General features: G+C 40.1%; 3 protein-coding genes across 5 annotated transcripts in view; 1 reads left to right on the top strand and 2 right to left on the bottom strand.

Annotated features, from left to right (window-relative positions):
* Positions 1 to 324: 324 nt before the first annotated feature.
* On the top strand, positions 325 to 1,523 carry uts2a (urotensin 2, alpha; the record flags this gene model as incomplete). Its single annotated transcript, XM_079588848.1, has 4 exons — positions 325 to 430; positions 1,057 to 1,170; positions 1,257 to 1,300; positions 1,410 to 1,523. The coding sequence occupies 4 exons, from the start codon at positions 325 to 327 to the stop codon at positions 1,521 to 1,523; spliced, it is 378 nt and encodes a 125-aa protein (XP_079444974.1).
* LOC306986158 (uncharacterized protein) lies at positions 1,324 to 4,404 on the bottom strand. Its single transcript, XM_079589060.1, has 4 exons — positions 3,795 to 4,404; positions 2,436 to 2,533; positions 2,168 to 2,340; positions 1,324 to 2,050 (listed from the first exon to the last, which is right to left on the bottom strand). The coding sequence occupies exons 2-4, from the start codon at positions 2,526 to 2,528 to the stop codon at positions 1,981 to 1,983; spliced, it is 336 nt and encodes a 111-aa protein (XP_079445186.1). The 5' UTR covers positions 2,529 to 2,533; positions 3,795 to 4,404; the 3' UTR covers positions 1,324 to 1,980.
* A 398-nt stretch (positions 4,405 to 4,802) lies between these two features.
* The window catches only part of camta1a (calmodulin binding transcription activator 1a), a 364,067-nt gene continuing 351,129 nt past the window's right edge, over positions 4,803 to 17,740 (bottom strand). The window contains exons 11-22 of one of the 3 annotated variants that reach the window (XM_079588277.1): positions 17,556 to 17,707; positions 16,836 to 17,026; positions 16,640 to 16,718; positions 16,191 to 16,542; positions 14,847 to 15,331; positions 14,186 to 14,364; positions 13,093 to 13,336; positions 12,569 to 12,640; positions 12,383 to 12,403; positions 11,304 to 11,503; positions 11,010 to 11,084; positions 4,803 to 9,239 (exon numbers count right to left, since the gene is read on the bottom strand). In XM_079588277.1, the coding sequence (XP_079444403.1) occupies positions 9,176 to 9,239; positions 11,010 to 11,084; positions 11,304 to 11,503; positions 12,383 to 12,403; positions 12,569 to 12,640; positions 13,093 to 13,336; positions 14,186 to 14,364; positions 14,847 to 15,331; positions 16,191 to 16,542; positions 16,640 to 16,718; positions 16,836 to 17,026; positions 17,556 to 17,707 (2,114 nt within the window). In that variant the 3' untranslated portion in view covers positions 4,803 to 9,175. The remainder of the gene's footprint in view (positions 9,240 to 11,009; positions 11,085 to 11,303; positions 11,504 to 12,382; positions 12,404 to 12,568; positions 12,641 to 13,092; positions 13,337 to 14,185; positions 14,365 to 14,846; positions 15,332 to 16,190; positions 16,543 to 16,639; positions 16,719 to 16,835; positions 17,027 to 17,555; positions 17,708 to 17,740) is intronic. The other 2 variants (XM_079588278.1, XM_079588279.1) reach the window with 2 other exon arrangements.

Here is a 17,740-nt window from a genome sequence, read left to right as displayed (position 1 = left end):
TCATTTTCAATGTGAAAGGGCTAGATTCATGGGCTAAATAAGACAGCTAACATATTCATAAAATCATAGACGGACATTTGCGCACCTGTGTTCCCCAATTTACAAATTCAGTAAAACAGGCCAATGAGATTCAAAGGTGATAAAGTCACTGTGGATCTGCTGCATATTAACATATTAACTCAACAGGATCCAGATTTTGAAATAAGACTTTCAATAAAAACATTGCATTCATTATGATAAGAGTGGAGTATATAAGATAAGAGACCATCCATCCACTGCATTCACCAAAGGCTGACCTTGGAGGACCGTCACCCTGCTGCAGAGATGATCTGTAACCTGCTTCTGTCCTGCTCTGTCCTCCTGCTGTCCTGCAGTCGTCTGCTAGCACATCCCGTCACAGACACAGCTGACAGGACTTACAGCGGCCCTGGTGAGTGCATTCACACACAATGTTTCAGGTGGGCATATTTTTCCCCCCATATATTAATGGATGTTAAAGACTCTCTCTCTCTCTCTCTCTCTCTCTCTCTCTCTCTCTCTCTCTCTCTCTCTCTCTCTCTCTATATATATATGTATATAAATATATATATGTCTGTGTGAGTATGTATTTGGCACCGTAGCTTATATAAGATGGCATTTATGGCAAAATACATCAAAATAATGAAGGGATTGGATGTGTGGAATTTGACATCAATAACAATATATATACGTCTAATTGTTTTGTTGGAAACAATGCAATAATTAATTTCTGTAAACTGATCTATAATTACACTGTTGGTCCTTTCACTACCTCTTAACCCACACTTAAACCTACATATACCACCAAACCTGTCCCTAACCGTACCTGTATCCCACCTTAAGAGCAGCAAAAGTGTTCGAATCGCAACACATCCTGAACACAATAAGTACATAGTACCCAACTATTTTTTTTTTTATGCAAGTCGTACTTTAAGGCCTTATATAAAGTGTGACCCAAAAAGGAAACATTAATTCCTGTTTAGCTGGTGCTAAATAGCAATACATGGAAACTTGCTGATTGTCTGATTGCTGCTATAGATTCAGTGGAGTCGGCCGGAGTCTTCAGCCCAGATGATTTCTCTGTGTCTGATCTCAATGATCTCCTGCAGAGGGCAGCAGTCGTGGGATATCCCCCGCTGCTCAGCAGAGAGAGTGAGACTCACTCATCTCACACAGATCTTACATCTTTCACTGTTACAGAAGATGAAAAACAAATGCTCATGCTGTTCCTTTCACAGGTACCAAAATGTCTGGACAGATTCCTAAAGAGGCTCTAAGAGAGGTAAAGGAAATAACAGTCTCTTCGCTTGTAAATAATGCTGTGTTCATGTGCATTATCTTGGTTATATTACATTTACATGCAAATATGTGACCAACATCTTTCTCTTAAGTTTCTGTCAGAAAAACCGTACGGCCTCATCCCTCCCAGCGGTCTGTGGGGAAGCAGGAGACAGTTCAGGAAGAGAGCTGGCAATGCAGACTGCTTCTGGAAATACTGTGTTTGAGCCTTTCAGGACACACTGAACAGAGGGACAGGGCTTTTATGGACTCGCACACACATATATAATGCAGTACAAAAATCATACAGGATACAGTTACAAACAAATGCGCAAAACAGTTGTAAACCACTAACATGTAAAACATCTGGGATTTTTTTCTACATATATCTTCAGCTTTTAATGCTGGAATATTTGGAATCAGTGCCAATGCCATAGAAGAGACCACAGCTGTATGTTTTAAAACATATAACTCTAAATAAATGCAAAAATAAAATAATAAAAAGCCTCCATTCTTTCTACCCATTTAAAAAAAATGAAATATAGTTCACATTTGTACATTTTGCAGCTCCTTTTATTTCTCGTCTTACAGTGAGTTCTTTATACAGAGAGCATGCATGCAGAGGAGGTTTGAGTGTAAACCTGCATGCATTTTTGAGACAGATGAATTCCTCCAAACTATTCTTCAACCTTGGAGGCTGGACATCCACTTAGCTGGGGAGGACAAACGGTATCGAGATGCATCTACGGACTTACTGAACACCCACAAAAAAAGAAAAAGACAAGCCAAAGACTGAGTTACTATGATATGTGTTAAACACCACTTGCCACTTTATGAGAACGGTAGATCAGCGGTTGTTTGATTACCGTACCTGCCGTGGACTCTTGATGGAAAGGCTCTATGTATCGATACTCCTAGACGTGGAAGGTCTCTCTTGTCCAAATTTTCAGTATTAGGCCAGAGAACCTCAGGAGAGCCCATCAGCTCTGTGTCCTGTCCTTCCTGCTCATTCACTGGAGTCATCGCTCTGAGGAGCTCTATCATCTAACAGCACACACACAAGCAGCTCAATCTAAATTTAGCCATTTCTCATTTTTAAGAATAAATGAGTCGAGAAATCAGTACAGAAGTTCCTTCACCTCTCTGACAGTGTCAGTGTGAATCGGCTGAGTGTCACTCCACCAGACACACAGCAGCAGCAGACCGAGAGACATGCAGAGCGTCCTCTTCATTATATCTGTAAAACAGAGGGGTCTCAAAAACCTCATCATCATGAGTCAAGGAATTAGCCTTAAAGGGATAGTTCATCATTTCTGACATCATTTCCTCACCCTTACAAACAGTTGTGGGGCACCATTGACTTCCATAGTAATTTTTTTTCTCCATACCATGGAAGTCAATCGGGCCCCTATAACAATCTGGTTACTGACATTCTTCAATATCTTGCTTTGAGTGCAGCAGAAGAAAGAAATTCATACAGGTTTGGAACAACTTGAGGGTGAGTAAATGATGACGGTGTGTACACCTCTATCTGGTGTGTGGTGAGCGCACTGGCGCCGTTGTACTGTGGCTGCCGTCGCATCATCCAAGTGGATGCTCACACTGGTGGTGGTCCAGTGTAGAGACCCCCGACATCATTGTAAAGCTCTTTGGTTGTACAGTACATATGAAAGCGCTATATAAATGCCTCATTCTATTCTATTCTAAGACAGAATTAACATTTTTGGGTGAACTATCCCTTTAAGGCAATAAAAAAACAAATAATTATATTATTAAACGGTATTATGAAAATATAATATTATTTATAAATACTGATATGACATATAGCTTATTATAAATAATAATCATTATATAATATGAAATATAAATAGAATTTAGTAATTAGTTGTATTAATATAGAATTAATATAATTAGTTGATATACATATTAATAATGCAATGCATATTTCTTATTATAAACAATAATACAATATTAAATATAAAAACCTTTGAATTAACTACTTTATAGAACTATAGTACAATCTCATTAGCTATTAATATCTACAAAAAAGGTTTAATGGGGTTCTATATAGAACCCTATAGGGTTCTTGACTAAATTTTAAAGAACACGTTATGCCAAAAAGGTTATATTTAAGGAGAAATGTGTTAAATGATCACATTATGCTTTAATGTTTCACATTTTTTAACATCATTTAAGAAGGTATGTTTATACAATTTTATTAAATAAAAATGTATTTAAACAAAATCACTTAATTAAAACTAAATCTTTGATACATGATATAAACCCCTAAAAGGTTTTATAAAATATTAAAAGTTTTTTATTTTTAATATTTAAAAAATATAAGGGTCATTAAAATTTCTATCATAATTGGAGAGATGCTCTACATATACATGTAGAGCAGTGTACAAAAACGTAATGCTTGCAAAAACAAGCAAATCAGAACAGAATTAAATGTAAATGATATAAAAGTAAAAAAATACAAAGCCTTTGTTCCTTACCTGAGCAGCCTTCCGTGGTTCAGATTGTTCTTGTTGTGCAGAAAACAGCAATATAGTGATGAGGTGAAGGAATCTTCTCAATTTATATCCTGCTGACCAATAACCACGTGTTTGGATTCCAGAGGGCAGTTACCTGGCCCATAAACCCTGCCAGTAACTGACCCAATCACTGTCCCCTGTTCTATCGCCAATATTAAAAGTAAAAAATGCCTCTTCAGCACAAGCACAAATGCACACACAGCAGTCATTTCCTGTTATCATAAGCTATTATTCCAATAAAGTGACCACAATTCCTGATCATCACACAAAATAACTAACCATTAACCATTAGTTTATTCACTGACTCTGAATATAAGTCCAAGGACAACCAATAACTCTAAAATGTACTGTATGACCTTTAACTAATTCATGATCATGATTCAATGAACACGAACGTAATTGGACATAAAACTGTAGCATCCTCACTTAATGGCAGAATGCAGTGTGTTGCAGTGACCTACAGATGGCCCAACTGAGCCAACAAATCAATTTAACCTGAAGACATCACTCCGCCCAAGCAGTGCTTCGCCTACTGAGAATATAGTTCCCAGTATGTATACGGTTAGAAGATGGCTGTGTCTCATGTGACCTTGTTATTTGTACACGCTGTGACTATACAAATCACAACATTTAAATAGGAAAATGTTGGCGTTATTTTGTCACTTATTGGGAGCAGTATGCTAGCTGGAGCCGTTTACCTCCAGGCTTTGTGCTAAGCTAGGCTATATTTAGCTATGCACAGATAAAAAAGGGTGTGTGGATTTATCTAAGTCTGGGGGATACGGTGAATAAACTAACGTCCCAAAAAGTCGCTGTGTTCCTTTAATGCCAGACTATAGTGCATGTTTAATCCGTTTGGCACATCTGAAAATTGAAATATGTCAGTGCTATTGTTTTGTCTCAAGATGCACACCAGTAATGCCCCCAGTACTTTTTATTAAAAAGACACTAAAATGACTTTGAAACTTTTTAAGTTTTTCCCCTTTTATTATTTTACAGCAGAGAGAATATAAAGCATTCAGAAAACATCTTTCATTATTTAAGGGCAATTCAAAACATTTTGCATGGCTTCAGCAGCTGAATTCTCTTTTTTAACATATCCATCGATTCAGTGACTCTTTAACATGCACAATTACAAAAATAAATTGTTCAAACCAGGGAGAAGGAAGAAAAACAAAGACATTTAAAAAAAAGAAACGAAAAACAAATCAGGGGTAGGAAGGGAGAGGGCTACATAATCGGGAAAGACAGAGAAAGACAGCTAGAGAGGAGAGGAAAAGTAGATCTAACACTAGTTTAACATGCAAAGTGTAGAGAGCCCCAAGTGTAGCTTGTAATAAAGTCAGGGCCGTTATTTTCTGGGATTGAAAGGGATGAAAACGTGCAGCTCCATGAAGGGTGTCGTATAAGCACTGTCCTTAAACTACTGCATTCTAATCTCACAATACTGGCATTTGCATAAGAGTTAGTCAGCTACGTGTGTCCAACAGATCGCTGTCCCCATTAGGTCTACAGGTCTTCACTTCAGGAATTGCTTATTGCTCTGTGTCCATGAATGGTGGGGTGTTTGTTTCCCTTTTCTAAAGAATGCATGCGAAGGAAAGTTGGTGACGCGACAAACAAAAGTCATGATGAGGTATCTTCTGTGAACTGAGCTGTGATACCGTTAAAGCTGAAGCAGAGTTGTCAAAATGAACCCGTATGCGACCAGGTGAGGTTATAGCCTAGTCTGGCGTTTATAAACTACAGCTATGTCTATCTATGGCTATAATAACGTGATGATGATGATGATGAATCGATCTGAGCAGCACTTTTTCATTATTGTGATACAGTATATCCACGGCAGTGTGTTTATACTACAGGATCCGGATAAGCTGCATTGAACTGAAACATCCATGCGTATTTACACAAGCACCAGACGCATTCGTGCAGACCTGCTCCATTCGAACGGGCTTGATCACTCTTATACAACACCAGTCAGAGCGGCTCTTTTGACAAATCGGTTTTTAGGGACCCAAGGTACGCCAACTCAGCTCACATAGTTGGTTTAAAAAAAGGTGAACAGCATGACATGTTCAGAATCACAGTAATTTGATCAGGACAGTGTGGCTCGTTTTCCAATAAGCAGCAACTAATTCTCAAGTGACCTGCTCTACTTCCCCTTTCTCCAGTTTGGCACCTGAGTTAAGATACAAAAGTGAACCCGTCAGATTCACAGCCGAGGTTTCAACTGCACTAGTGCCATGGACACTTTAACGTGGTTATGGACACAGTTCTGTGGCGCGTGTTTTTGTATGAGGTACACACGTTTTTTTTTTTTCTCTTTTACCTGTTTCTGTAGCGGAGTCGTTTAAGAAATGGGAATGGGAATGTAAATGGAAAGTGGAGTGAAACTGAATTCGATGCCATTTAAAACGAAACTGGAAGCCAAATTCTATTTGATAAAAAAAGAAAAAAAAGATTCATGCTGCCCCTGTAAATATGAGTACTGACAATTTGCCAGCTGTTTTGACTTTGTGTAGCCTACTGTAAAGTTACGTTTCGTAGCCATCGGTCTGTTTGAAGTTCTGCAACCCATGAAACCAGCTGCTTTACAGAACAGTATTTCTTCAACAAGTCTATTCTGACTACCAAATCTACAAAAATAAGCATGCTTTGGGTGCTGTTTCAGCAACCCGGTTATCTATGTTACCCATGCAAGCATAATAAGACTCGAGTTGCCACCGCAGTGCATCAGCTGACAACCTAAACTGCTACCGGAATGATGAATGCAAGGCAAGAACCAGCCGGACTGAAATCTGCAGTCCTCGCGGGTTTATCTGGCAGTTCCAATAGAGGACGTGAGTTATGACGAAGCCATAAATTCCTGGTGCGTTCAAAATGAAATACATGGAGAGAGTACAGACAAAGGAACAAGTAACGTAAAGGAAAATAAAAACGAACCGACTATAATTCACTTCTCGCTAATGCCAGTCCCTTGCAAACCTCACATGCAGACTGACTGACACGGCTCGCTGGATTTAGAATATGATCAGGCACTTCCAACATAAGCACTCTGAAGAAAACATTTACATATCATTCTCTTGAACAGAGACGCAAATACAAAATATGACAAAAAGCATTTTGACATGAGGGGGGGGAACTGAAATAAACACATTTTAGTGCATTAGAAATCGTTTTCAGGAGTGTTTTCACATACTTCTTTTCAAAAGCCATGGCGACACCTGCTGTTGAAAGTTACGTCACTGCAACACTGGTGAAATTGGTTGATCTTTGGAGGTCTATCAGGCCCTTGACGCCAACGTTTTAGCACCAAAAGAATCCCGTTTACATGCATAACAGAGAACCTAATCTTTCAGTCAGTGTAGCAGTGTGGATTTCTAAAGAGGTTGTGCCATTATTTAAGCTTCTACAGTGCGTCTTTACTGTCAACTCACAGGGATTCTTGCACATCTTCTTGAACTAGACTCTCAGAATGTTACACTTAAAACTGCATAATGCTGCCATAAGGTCAACTACCTCTGCATTCATAACAGAAAAGCATATTTTACATCGTTTCACTGACATAATACAAAAGTATTTGGGCTTATGAAACACAAAACAAAGCAAATTGGATATGTGATACACTTAAAGATCGTTCATGAAATACACCATCATTCTTGACTGACTGTGTTCATGGGTTATGCATATTGAATGCAAGTGAATCTGATCACGTTTTACCATGTGATTATCTGTTCAGCAATGATTAACTTCCTTTAAGCAGTAGCATTCACATTACTTGGCACCGTTGGCAAAAAGATTCTTGGTAGCCCCGAAAAAACAAACAGATGTAAACATAACCGAATGATCATTTTGCCTTTTCTCCTACCTCATAAATAGAATTTTTCATAATTGCAGGAAAGTCATGCTTTAGCAAAATGTTCTTCTCAAGAACATTCAAAGTAAAATAAAATACTCTTATAGTGAAATAGTTTTACAGAGCAGCCACTAATGCTTTTGAACTCTTTTTTTTGTATCTTTGTTCGTTTTTGTCATGCACATACAGTAGCTTGACTTTATCCCAGGTATTTACACTATGTACAAACGATACAACCATACTTCTTAGGCATTCAAACAAAACTATACAAATATTTAGATTTTGATGCTAATCTGTTTTGATCCCTTTCAATGAGTAAAATAATATATTTCTAAAATACAATCCTGCTTAGATAAATGTTTAACTTTGCGTACCGGCAGCCTTCTTTATGTACAGGAACCGCTCAATTGTCAAAAATATGGATTTGTCTAACCCCGGGTGTGGAGACCCTTCAAAGTATGTCAAAGATATCAAGGCAATGTATGTAAATTTCTCTTAAACAGCTTTAGAAAACCCCGGAAGTTGATTTTCAACCAAACAAAAGCTTCGCTAATGACTATTTAACATTGGTTTAACAAAAGAAAACATATTACAAACTTGCCAATAGTAAATGATGGGCAGAGGTGATGACATTTGGTGTCTCCAGTACATGAATGGAGTTGAAAACAATACAAACGAAAAGACTGTGGCCTAGTTTCAAGCATATGTAAGACAAGATCTGCCTGGAGCGATCCGTTGTCTCGCTGACGTGTGTGGCTGAATATCATCAATCTGAAAATAGCTGTTGATTAAAATTGTACGCACTTCTTGTTGGCAAAATGAAATCAGCATGACATCACCCAAGTCTGCTCGTTTACCTCTTACATTCATTAGCAACCCTTGTAGCTAAGAGAAGACGGGCAACTGTAAGGGACAGACTGGAAGAAGTTTCTGATGAATTCGTCTGGCTGTACAAAAACTAATTCATGAATTATACATCATTTTTGGTAACAATTTTACCCTCCAAACACATCTTGTCATCTTTTTGAAAACTACGAAATACACTCGGAACAGGTCCGGCCATGTTTCTGTGTCGACGCCATATTTTGTCACCATCTTTCTCTTTTCTTCACGAGCCACTGAAGAGCATGACTTCCGATCTTCTACCCAATCTCTTTTTTTCCCCCTTTTCAAACGAAACATTTCAATGCTCATCCAAAATGACAAATCAATCCATTAAAAAGTGCAAAAAATGCCACGAAGCAAATGTTCTTCCTCCTAAAACAACGTCCTTTGAGTTTGTTTTGATCAACAGCAGTTGCCTCTTTTCTTCATAAAAGAAACATAGAAGGAATAAAGAGATATGAAAAAAACGCAGTTGTTTAGTAGCCGAAGTATCAGTCATACAGTAGTAGTAAGAGTTGCAGTGTTCTTGCTATTTTTTTCCTCTTGTAAAACGTCTCTGGTTGAAACAGAAAAACTGAAAGGAAGAGTCTGGAGAGTAATGTCACATTGTGAGGGGGCTCTTCTGGGCGCTCTCATGTTCCCTGGCCTTTCTCAATTCTCTCACTCTGAAAAAACAAACAGACAGACATTAAGGTACACAGGTTCAAAATATCACATCTCACTTGAGCATTTATCTCAGGGAGCAGAGAAGATCAAATCAAGCTGTGGTTAAAGAGGCATAGTTTCTTTCCCGCATGAAACACAAAAGCAGATATTTATCAGAATGTCCAAGCTGCTCGTTTCTATACAATGAAAATGAATGGCTGTCCTTGCTCATCATACAATGTATGGATATAACACAGATGAACATTCTTCTAAACAACTACTTTTGTGTTCCACCATTTATTGGATCAAAAATAATAATATTGTGAAATGCAAAATGTAATTTATTCCTGTCGCTCAATGCTCAATAATTTTTTTACATTTTTTTAAAAATTATTATTATGATCAATGTTGAAAACAGTTATGCTGCTTCATATCTTTGTGGAAACCATGATATATATATATAGTAACATCATAAATGTTTATACTCTCAATCATCACTAAATAAAAGTATTAATTACTTTAAAAATCATACCGACCCCAAACCTTTGAACAGTAATGTATATAAATTAACATAATTTGTATAATCAATTCTATATCACTTGTATGAAGGAACACTGTTTTAGCCAGTGCTCTGTGCAAAAGTTCTCTCAGATCTTCACTGACAATTTGCCCCATTTTCTTCATTGCCTCACCTTGTTAGTTTCTGCTCTAAGTAGATATTTAGGACAAAAAGCTTAAAATAGTCTGCATTTCATTTAATACTAAACACGTCTGAAACCTTCTCATCTTGTAGTCTTTGAGTCTTCTGATGATCATTCTGTCTACTTCGTTTTGATATACATCAAACATATAATAAAATACGAGCAACTTTGTTTTTGTACTGTTTTGCTTTTTTTGTACAAAGATATGTTATCTACAACCAAACAATTAAATAGAGATAGACAGTTCCCACTGCAGCATGTGCAATAAAACAGGCTTTAGTCAGAACCAAAACACACAAGCCAGAGAGGCAGACAGTTTTCTCTGGGTCACGTATTTCCCAGCATGCCTCATGGTCAAAGAGCAAGACTCATCATCATCATCATCAACACCATCATCATCTCCATGCAACATTGTATACACCAAACAACCTTCAATTCTTCCGTCTATCTTATCTTTTTCCTCTTTACAAAAGATTGGAAGTAAAGGAAACTTAAATAATCTAGACAGGAGAAAAAGGTGCTTGTTTAATGCAGCATCTCGGTGGTAAGTGTATAGCAAGACACAACTGATATCCTGAAGCCGATCATATGCTGAGGCCCTTGATCTCGCTCATCTGTGCGTCCAGTTGGCAGCTGTCATGCAAGCAGGCATCAAGCAACGGTGATGAGGAGGGCAAGAAGGAGCAAGAGAGGATGGGGGGGAGGGTCGTTGTGTGTGTGTGTGTGTGTGACGAGCGAGAGGGAGAGAGATACAGTAGAAAAAAGGGAGACATACTGAATCGCTGAGACTGCACTCACCCGCTTGAATAGTCTATGGTCCATCAAGGGGCTTTGCATTAACAGCAAAACAACACCAGACAGCTATTAGCACACAGCAGATATGATGATGATTTGGGTGGAGGGGGGGCAAGGGAAGGGAGGAGCACCTCTCACTAAACCACTCATGATAATGAATCACACTTTCAAAGATGTCTGTTAGTTCTGTTAGTATCTGTAATAACTAAGGTCACCAAAAAAAAGCCCCGTCACATCTGTCTTTGAATCAGGAGTGTTTCGGGTAGCGGATGAATGGTGCTGGTGGGAGAATACCTGTGGCGGCAGCGGCGGAGGAACTTCATGATCTTGCGGGCGGCCTGATCTTGCCTCTTAGTGAGAAGACTGCTTCTGAAACACAAACGTCGCTTTTAAACACATTTAATTTGGCATATTACATCTTGTCCATGAATAAAATATCTCGCAGGGCAAAGCTCAGAACAGTATGCCACTTGGAACAGATTCAGAAGTGCTATTGGCTGACTACATAATATCAAACAACAGTTGGAATCAGATTTGGACAGACTTTAGGAGGAAGCGTTTTATCTCGGGGCGGCGTACGGGTGCTACCTGAGTTTGTGCTGGACCAGTGCCGCGGTGGCTGCTCTGCGGTGGGGTCTCAGCCGGCCAAACTCCCTGTAGCTGCGGTAACACTGCTGGATCAGCACGGCTGCCCGCCGGCTCTGCTGGAACTTCTTCTGCTCGTGGTAGCTGCGGAACTTACTCTGGATAAGGATGGCGGCCTGCGTCATCTTCTTATAAAGTGCATACTGATACATAAACACACATTTTCAAGACATTAATGACAAAAAAGTAATTGCACCCTATTTAACTCAAATTGGACACACACACAACTGCAAACGTTTAGGAGGCGAAAACCGTATTTAAAGGGATTGTTCACCCAACAGTGAAAATTCTGTCATCATTTACTCACCGTCATGTTGTTTCAAACCTGTATGCATTTCTTTTTTTTTTCTGCTCGACAAGTTGCATTTTTATGTATTCTAGAATACAGTTGTTTCCAAACTTTTTAAAGCCCAGGACCACCAAAATCGACCCCCCTTCGTGAAATATAAAGGCAGCTATATGTTTTCAGCCATTTATCCTGTGCTGTGTGAGATAAAGTTTGCTAAATTAAATGGGCTTTTATATCGTTACTGTACTGAAGCCATTGCAAATTACTAAAATATGATCTATAAAATATTGATTTTGTATTAAGTTCTACCCGCTGTTATGTAATGTTAGATGCATAAACTAAAGATAAACGTTTCAAATTCAATTCAAATGTATTATTGTGCTTTTGACAACGCATATTGTCCTAGAGCAGATTTACAGTACACGGTGGCATCTCTAAAATCATTTTTTTTTAAATGCTTAACTGGCATGCTTCCAGTTAAATTTTCCCTAAATCCCGCTTGCAGCCTACTGAGGGTCTCCAGACTCAATTGAAAAACCCCTGGTCTAGAGAGAACTGTCTCTTTGGTCCGCACAGTGTGGTGTCCCTTGCAAGTAATGTGCAGAGAGACATACTTGTGTCAAAATGTGTGAATGACAGTGTATAAGTGGCCATTGCTATTGAATCAATTTGAATTTTCTCCAGTCCAAAAAAATCTGCTTTAAATAATGCATGAACAATGAAAAAAAGTTACCTTCAAGGCTATCCATGTTAGCTTGTAAAAGAAAAAAAAGAAAGATTTGTCATGAATGTGACCTTGCGGTTGATGTTGCTCTGAAAGCTTATAATTGACTCAATTGCGTTTGCTGGAACTTGACGCATTAACCAGACATCCAGCAAAGGTTGGCAAAGTCAATGTCAGAGCATCTTAAAGGATTACCTGCTTGTACTTCCTGTAACAGCGCTGAATGACAGCGGTGGCTACTTCCTGTTGCTCGCGCAGTGGGCGTCCCTGCAGGGAGAGAAGGGAAAGAGTTGGTCTGAGGAGTGGGAAACACATGGAGGACGGCCACTAGGCTGTTCACTTGCAGGAGAATGAAAGTCATAGAGACTTCTTGCTTAGGTGCAGCTGGTGCTGAGAGACCAGATGCCTCTGAGCACAAGCCGCCAGTTTGGCCAGCTGGTGAATCTTTGTGGAAACTCATTACAGGCAGCCACAGGAGGCAGCAATCGCTCCTTATAAGCCAGGCCATGCGCTGGTTAAGCCACCTTACCCATGCTGAAGCTGTGGGGACTGACTACTCTGTGTCTGTGTGTTAATGGAATCAAAAGGAAGGACAAAGCAGGAAGGAGACAGAGGGTGTCCCATGTTCGTTCCTACCAATACCTGCGCACAGACGTTTACATCCTGTCTCTATTCACACATCTACACAAGCGCGTGGCACCCGAGCCACTGGCCTGTACCTTGTACTTGCGGAAAGCGGTCTGCACCAGCCGTGCGGCTTCGTAGAGCTCCCTCTGCTCGGGGTCCGACAATGTGAGCTGGGCTAGCTCTCTTTCCACTTTGCTGTTGGAGGCTCTGAGAAACTCACTCCACTCGGCTGGAGCGGGCAAGGTCGGCTTCTCAAACGGGCCCTCACGCATGGGCGAGTTACCCGGGCTCAGGCTAGGGTTGGAGGGTGGGGTCAGGGGTTCACTGTATATGGGACTGCACAGAAACAAAACAGGCACATACATGTATGAAGTTAGCAGGGCATACATTTTGGTTTTCCTTTAAAGGATTCTTTCAGGGTGGGAAATTAACACCCGCCACCAGGCAAACGCAGGTAACATCAGAACATCTCATCTGCATCATGCTCTTCACTTAAAACGTATAATAAATGTGAACAGATTTGCGCAATAATATTTTTGGCTGCTATACAGTCAAAAAAAATTATAAATAATTTTTTTTTTTAAAGATGCTCACCAAGGCTGCATATATTTAATCAAAAATACAATAAAAATAGCAATATTGTGAAATTATTTTACAATACAAAATAATTTTTTCAATATTTTAATATATTTTTTCAATTTAATTTATTCCTGTGATGGCAAAGCTGAATTTTCAGCAACCATTAATCCATTCTTCATAGTCACATGATCCTTCAGAAATCATTCTTATATGCTGATTTAAAGTTCAAGAAAAATGTCTTTGGTTAAAATAAGTGTTACAAATGTTATTAATGTTGAAAACATAAACAGTGCAACAGAAACTTTACATTTACTTTTTTTTGTGTTTTCAAAAAGAGGTATAACTACATCCGTGTTCACTCAGTTAACTTATAGGTATTTTAAAGTGGACTCTCTGAAAAAAGGATGTTAATGCTGTATATATTTGCTACATATCTGAAATATATCTTAAAAAAAAGAAAAAGTTTTGTAACAATTTGGAGTGGCTGGTAAAATTGTGCTTTCACCAGCCACTGTGGTTGGGCAAAAAAAGTTAATTTCCCACCCTGGTCGTGCATTTCAGTACATATGTATATTAAAGTATGCATTTTAAAAGCCGTTGGCTAACCTCAAGTGGATGATGCTGGGCAGGTGTTCCACGTCTCCCAGGTAACTGGCCAGCCAGCTCATGGTGTTGGTGAGGCCACTGTTGTCCAGAGGAACAGACTCCACGGTTGGAAAATGTTCCCGCTTGATGCGCTCCGGAGTGGCCTCAATGATGTGCTCCGCCAGGCTCATCATATTCGCCTGTGAGGAGCACAAACAAGCAAAAACAAACACATGCATTCAATGTTACACAAGCACTGACTTTCTAGTGTGACAAAAAGCACACACACTTGCTAACCCAGCCGATCAATCAAGCACCGGGGTGTTTACTTTGGAGGAACACTCTGCAACAGCCCCTCTATCCCCATAGAGTGACAGAGATGAATGGGGCTGGACTAACTCCTGGCAATAGGAGCAAATCAATGGCAGAAGTGTATTATGTGGTGACGAAGGTCTGTGCAGAGAGCGGGGCTGTGACCGCGGCTCTCTAGCGCTTATTTCAAATGTCAGCAGGACGGATGGTGCTCTATATACCCCTTGGCCTCTCAATGCTTGTAGCCGTGTTTGTTTGCTGAGCCTATTTACTGACAAATGCATCAATACAGGTGTGAATGAGGCTGGCTGACTGTGAGTGAGTGCCGCTTAGGGCACTGTGTGAGTTTGTGTATGTGCACTTCTCTCACCTGCAGGTCCTCCATGTGAGAGAGGCAGTCCTGGTTCTCTAGATCCTCCTTGTAAGAAAGCATCTCTGTGTCTACAATCTCCCTCTCCACCATTCCCAGCATGCTGAGGGGTTCGCCACGCTGTCGTAACCGGCTGGCCAACTTGTCCTTCCCTACGCCGCTGATGCCTCCCTTCCTGAGCACCTCTCTAGTGCCCCATTTATGCCCTCCACGGAAAGAGGCCATCTTGGCTTGTGGGATGCCCCCTGTCCCTAAACCCTCCTCAGAGACGCTCTTATCCGGGCTGGATGGGGTGGAGGCGAGGGTCTTAGGGCTGGTTGACAGTTTATGTGTCTGCTGCTCCATGTTCAAGGGAACCGACATGGGCTTTTCCAGCTGTGCTTGCACAAGCTCTGGGTTGGGCTTGTGTTTCTTGGCGAGGGGGATTTCCCGCTGGCACTCGTTGCTGTAGTAGCTGGAGGGCTCTGATCTCGGTCTTCTCAAATCTAGGAACAAAAGAGAAAGAGAGAGTGAGCTGCACACAGAGGAGAGGACGCAGATCATATTTCCATTATATTTGCTCTGTATATGAGGCTATGTTGGTTATAATAAAAAAATGAAATAAGATGGAATTAGATTGTGCAGCAAGTCCTGCTCATTGAAGCGAATGCTATAAAGTATTACATTAGGTAAGCACATCTGCTATAATCTTTTCAGTAAAGAAACATTAGTTCATCTGATTTCAAAACAGTAAAGCAACAAGTAGCGGTTTTTCAACTAGTAGCCTAGTGAGCTTTCCTAAATCATCTCCTGTCAGTCTCATATTTAGTTTTGGAAAGTCTGATTCATTTTAGTGAATTGGTTCATACTGTACTTCTGAGATATATATATATATATATATATATATATATATATATATATATATATATATATATATATATATATGTATTCAAATGATCATAAGTGACAGTGAAGGCATTTATAATGTTACAGAAGACTTTTTATTAACCAAAGAATCCTGAAAAATTAACACTTTATACAATTTAGTTTAGGGTTCAATTCTCATTGTTAACTAGTTGCTTATTAGCATGCATATTAGTAAGATATTGACAGTTTATCAGTACTTATAAAGAACATTTAATGCATTATTCTGCATGACCAAATTCTAAATCCCTTAAGCCTACCCAATTCCTACCCAATACCTAAACTTAACAACTACCTTACTAAGTAATTAGAAGTTTATTGAGGCAAAAGTCGTTGTTAATAGTTAGTTAATAGTGAGAATTGGACCCTAATCTATAGTGTGACCATAAGAAAATGCCTCCTATATCTTGCAGTATAACCAACTACTTTAGAGGTTCTCACCAGGGTTCTGGTTGGTGCAAGGTGTTGTAGTAGTGGTGGTAGTACCAGTGTTCTGCCCACTGGGGGTCACTATACTGTCGCTGCCCCAGCTGACCATCCAGCTGTTGGAGGTGGGGATGTCAGGGTTGGGAGAGAAAGACATGCTGGAGGTCGGGGGTAAGGAGGACGGGGTCTGCTGCTGCTGTTCCTCCCTCTGGAGCTGCTCCAGACACTCCGCCAGCTTGGTGTGGCCACGGGAGCGGGCGATGGAGAGGGGCAGGCGGCCTAGAGAGTCTGGGATTGCTAATGCTCTCCGGTCCCACTTGTACAAAACCACCGCTGCCTCCAGATGACCCAAAGCACAAGCCCACATCTACAACAAGGAGACAAGAGGAGTAAGAAAAGCAAAGACGGCGCAGTGGAGTTGTCAAATACACCAAAGTTCAATTAAAATAGCTTGAGGAACATACCAGTGGAGTGCAAGAGAAGTGATCCACGTTGAGAGGGTCCACCTCAAGTTCCAGATCAATGCTGTCTGCATGCTTCGTGCTAGATAAGAGAATACCATTTCTCATGGTTAGCAATAACAGAGGAAAGAACACAAAAACATATTCACACACAGATGTACAGTAGACAGATCTGAGTGCTCTTAGCGCTTTAACTGACCGCCATTTGATGAGAGTCTGGATGAGGGTGGCGTAGCCTTGGCCTGCAGCAAGGTGTAGCAAGGTCATGCCCCGGAAGGTCTTTGAGTGAATCAGGTGTTTGGATTTGGCCCAGCAGGCCCTGTTCATCATCTTCTCACAAACAACCACCACACGACTCTCAAAAGAGCTTCCTGCCTGTCCCGAGATACACTGCAGGAGAAAATGGAGTGCTTCACGTCTTCACAAGCTCAATGAACTGTCACAATCTTTCACAAAATGTCATTGCTTTCTGCATCATTTGTTATGGCTCAACAACAAAACAAGCTACTGTATAATCTATGAGAGGAAAAGCTGCAGCGATGAACATCTTGTGAACAATCATTATAATAAATTGGCTCAACTGGCTCACAAAACCGGTTTTAATAAACACCATGTTATTACAATATGCAAAACTTTTCATCTAAGTGATGTAACTGAATTTTAATATTGTTTATTGTAAATGCAAATTACATTTAGTTTCTAAATGACTGTTTTTTTACGAGCTAAATCGTGGCAGCTATAAACCGAACTGGGAAACATGAAATAACAACCACCCATCAATAAACACATAATAAACCAAAGTGTTTAAATACATACACATGGACAAGGGACAGACTTTACAATAAGGCTGAACATATTTGTGGCCGTTTTAAAATACATTCTAATCTCACACATAACAATTACTGATGTGCTGCTGTACCTGAGACTGGCTATTAGCGCCTCCGTTCCCCCCTCCTCCTCCTCCAGACCCCGCTGTTCCTCCACTGCCCTGCTGCTGCTGACCAGCCATCTCAGCCATCCTGCGCTCCATCTGTTCCAGCCGCTCCAGGATGGACATTCTGAACTGGTTATCTGCAGAGGAAAATCAGTTTAACCACTTGGGTT

Source organism: Phoxinus phoxinus (assembly GCF_949152265.1).
Source record: "Phoxinus phoxinus genome assembly, chromosome: 18".
NCBI classification, from domain to species: domain Eukaryota; kingdom Metazoa; phylum Chordata; class Actinopteri; order Cypriniformes; family Leuciscidae; genus Phoxinus; species Phoxinus phoxinus.
This window is presented reverse-complemented; position numbering and strand designations above follow the sequence as displayed.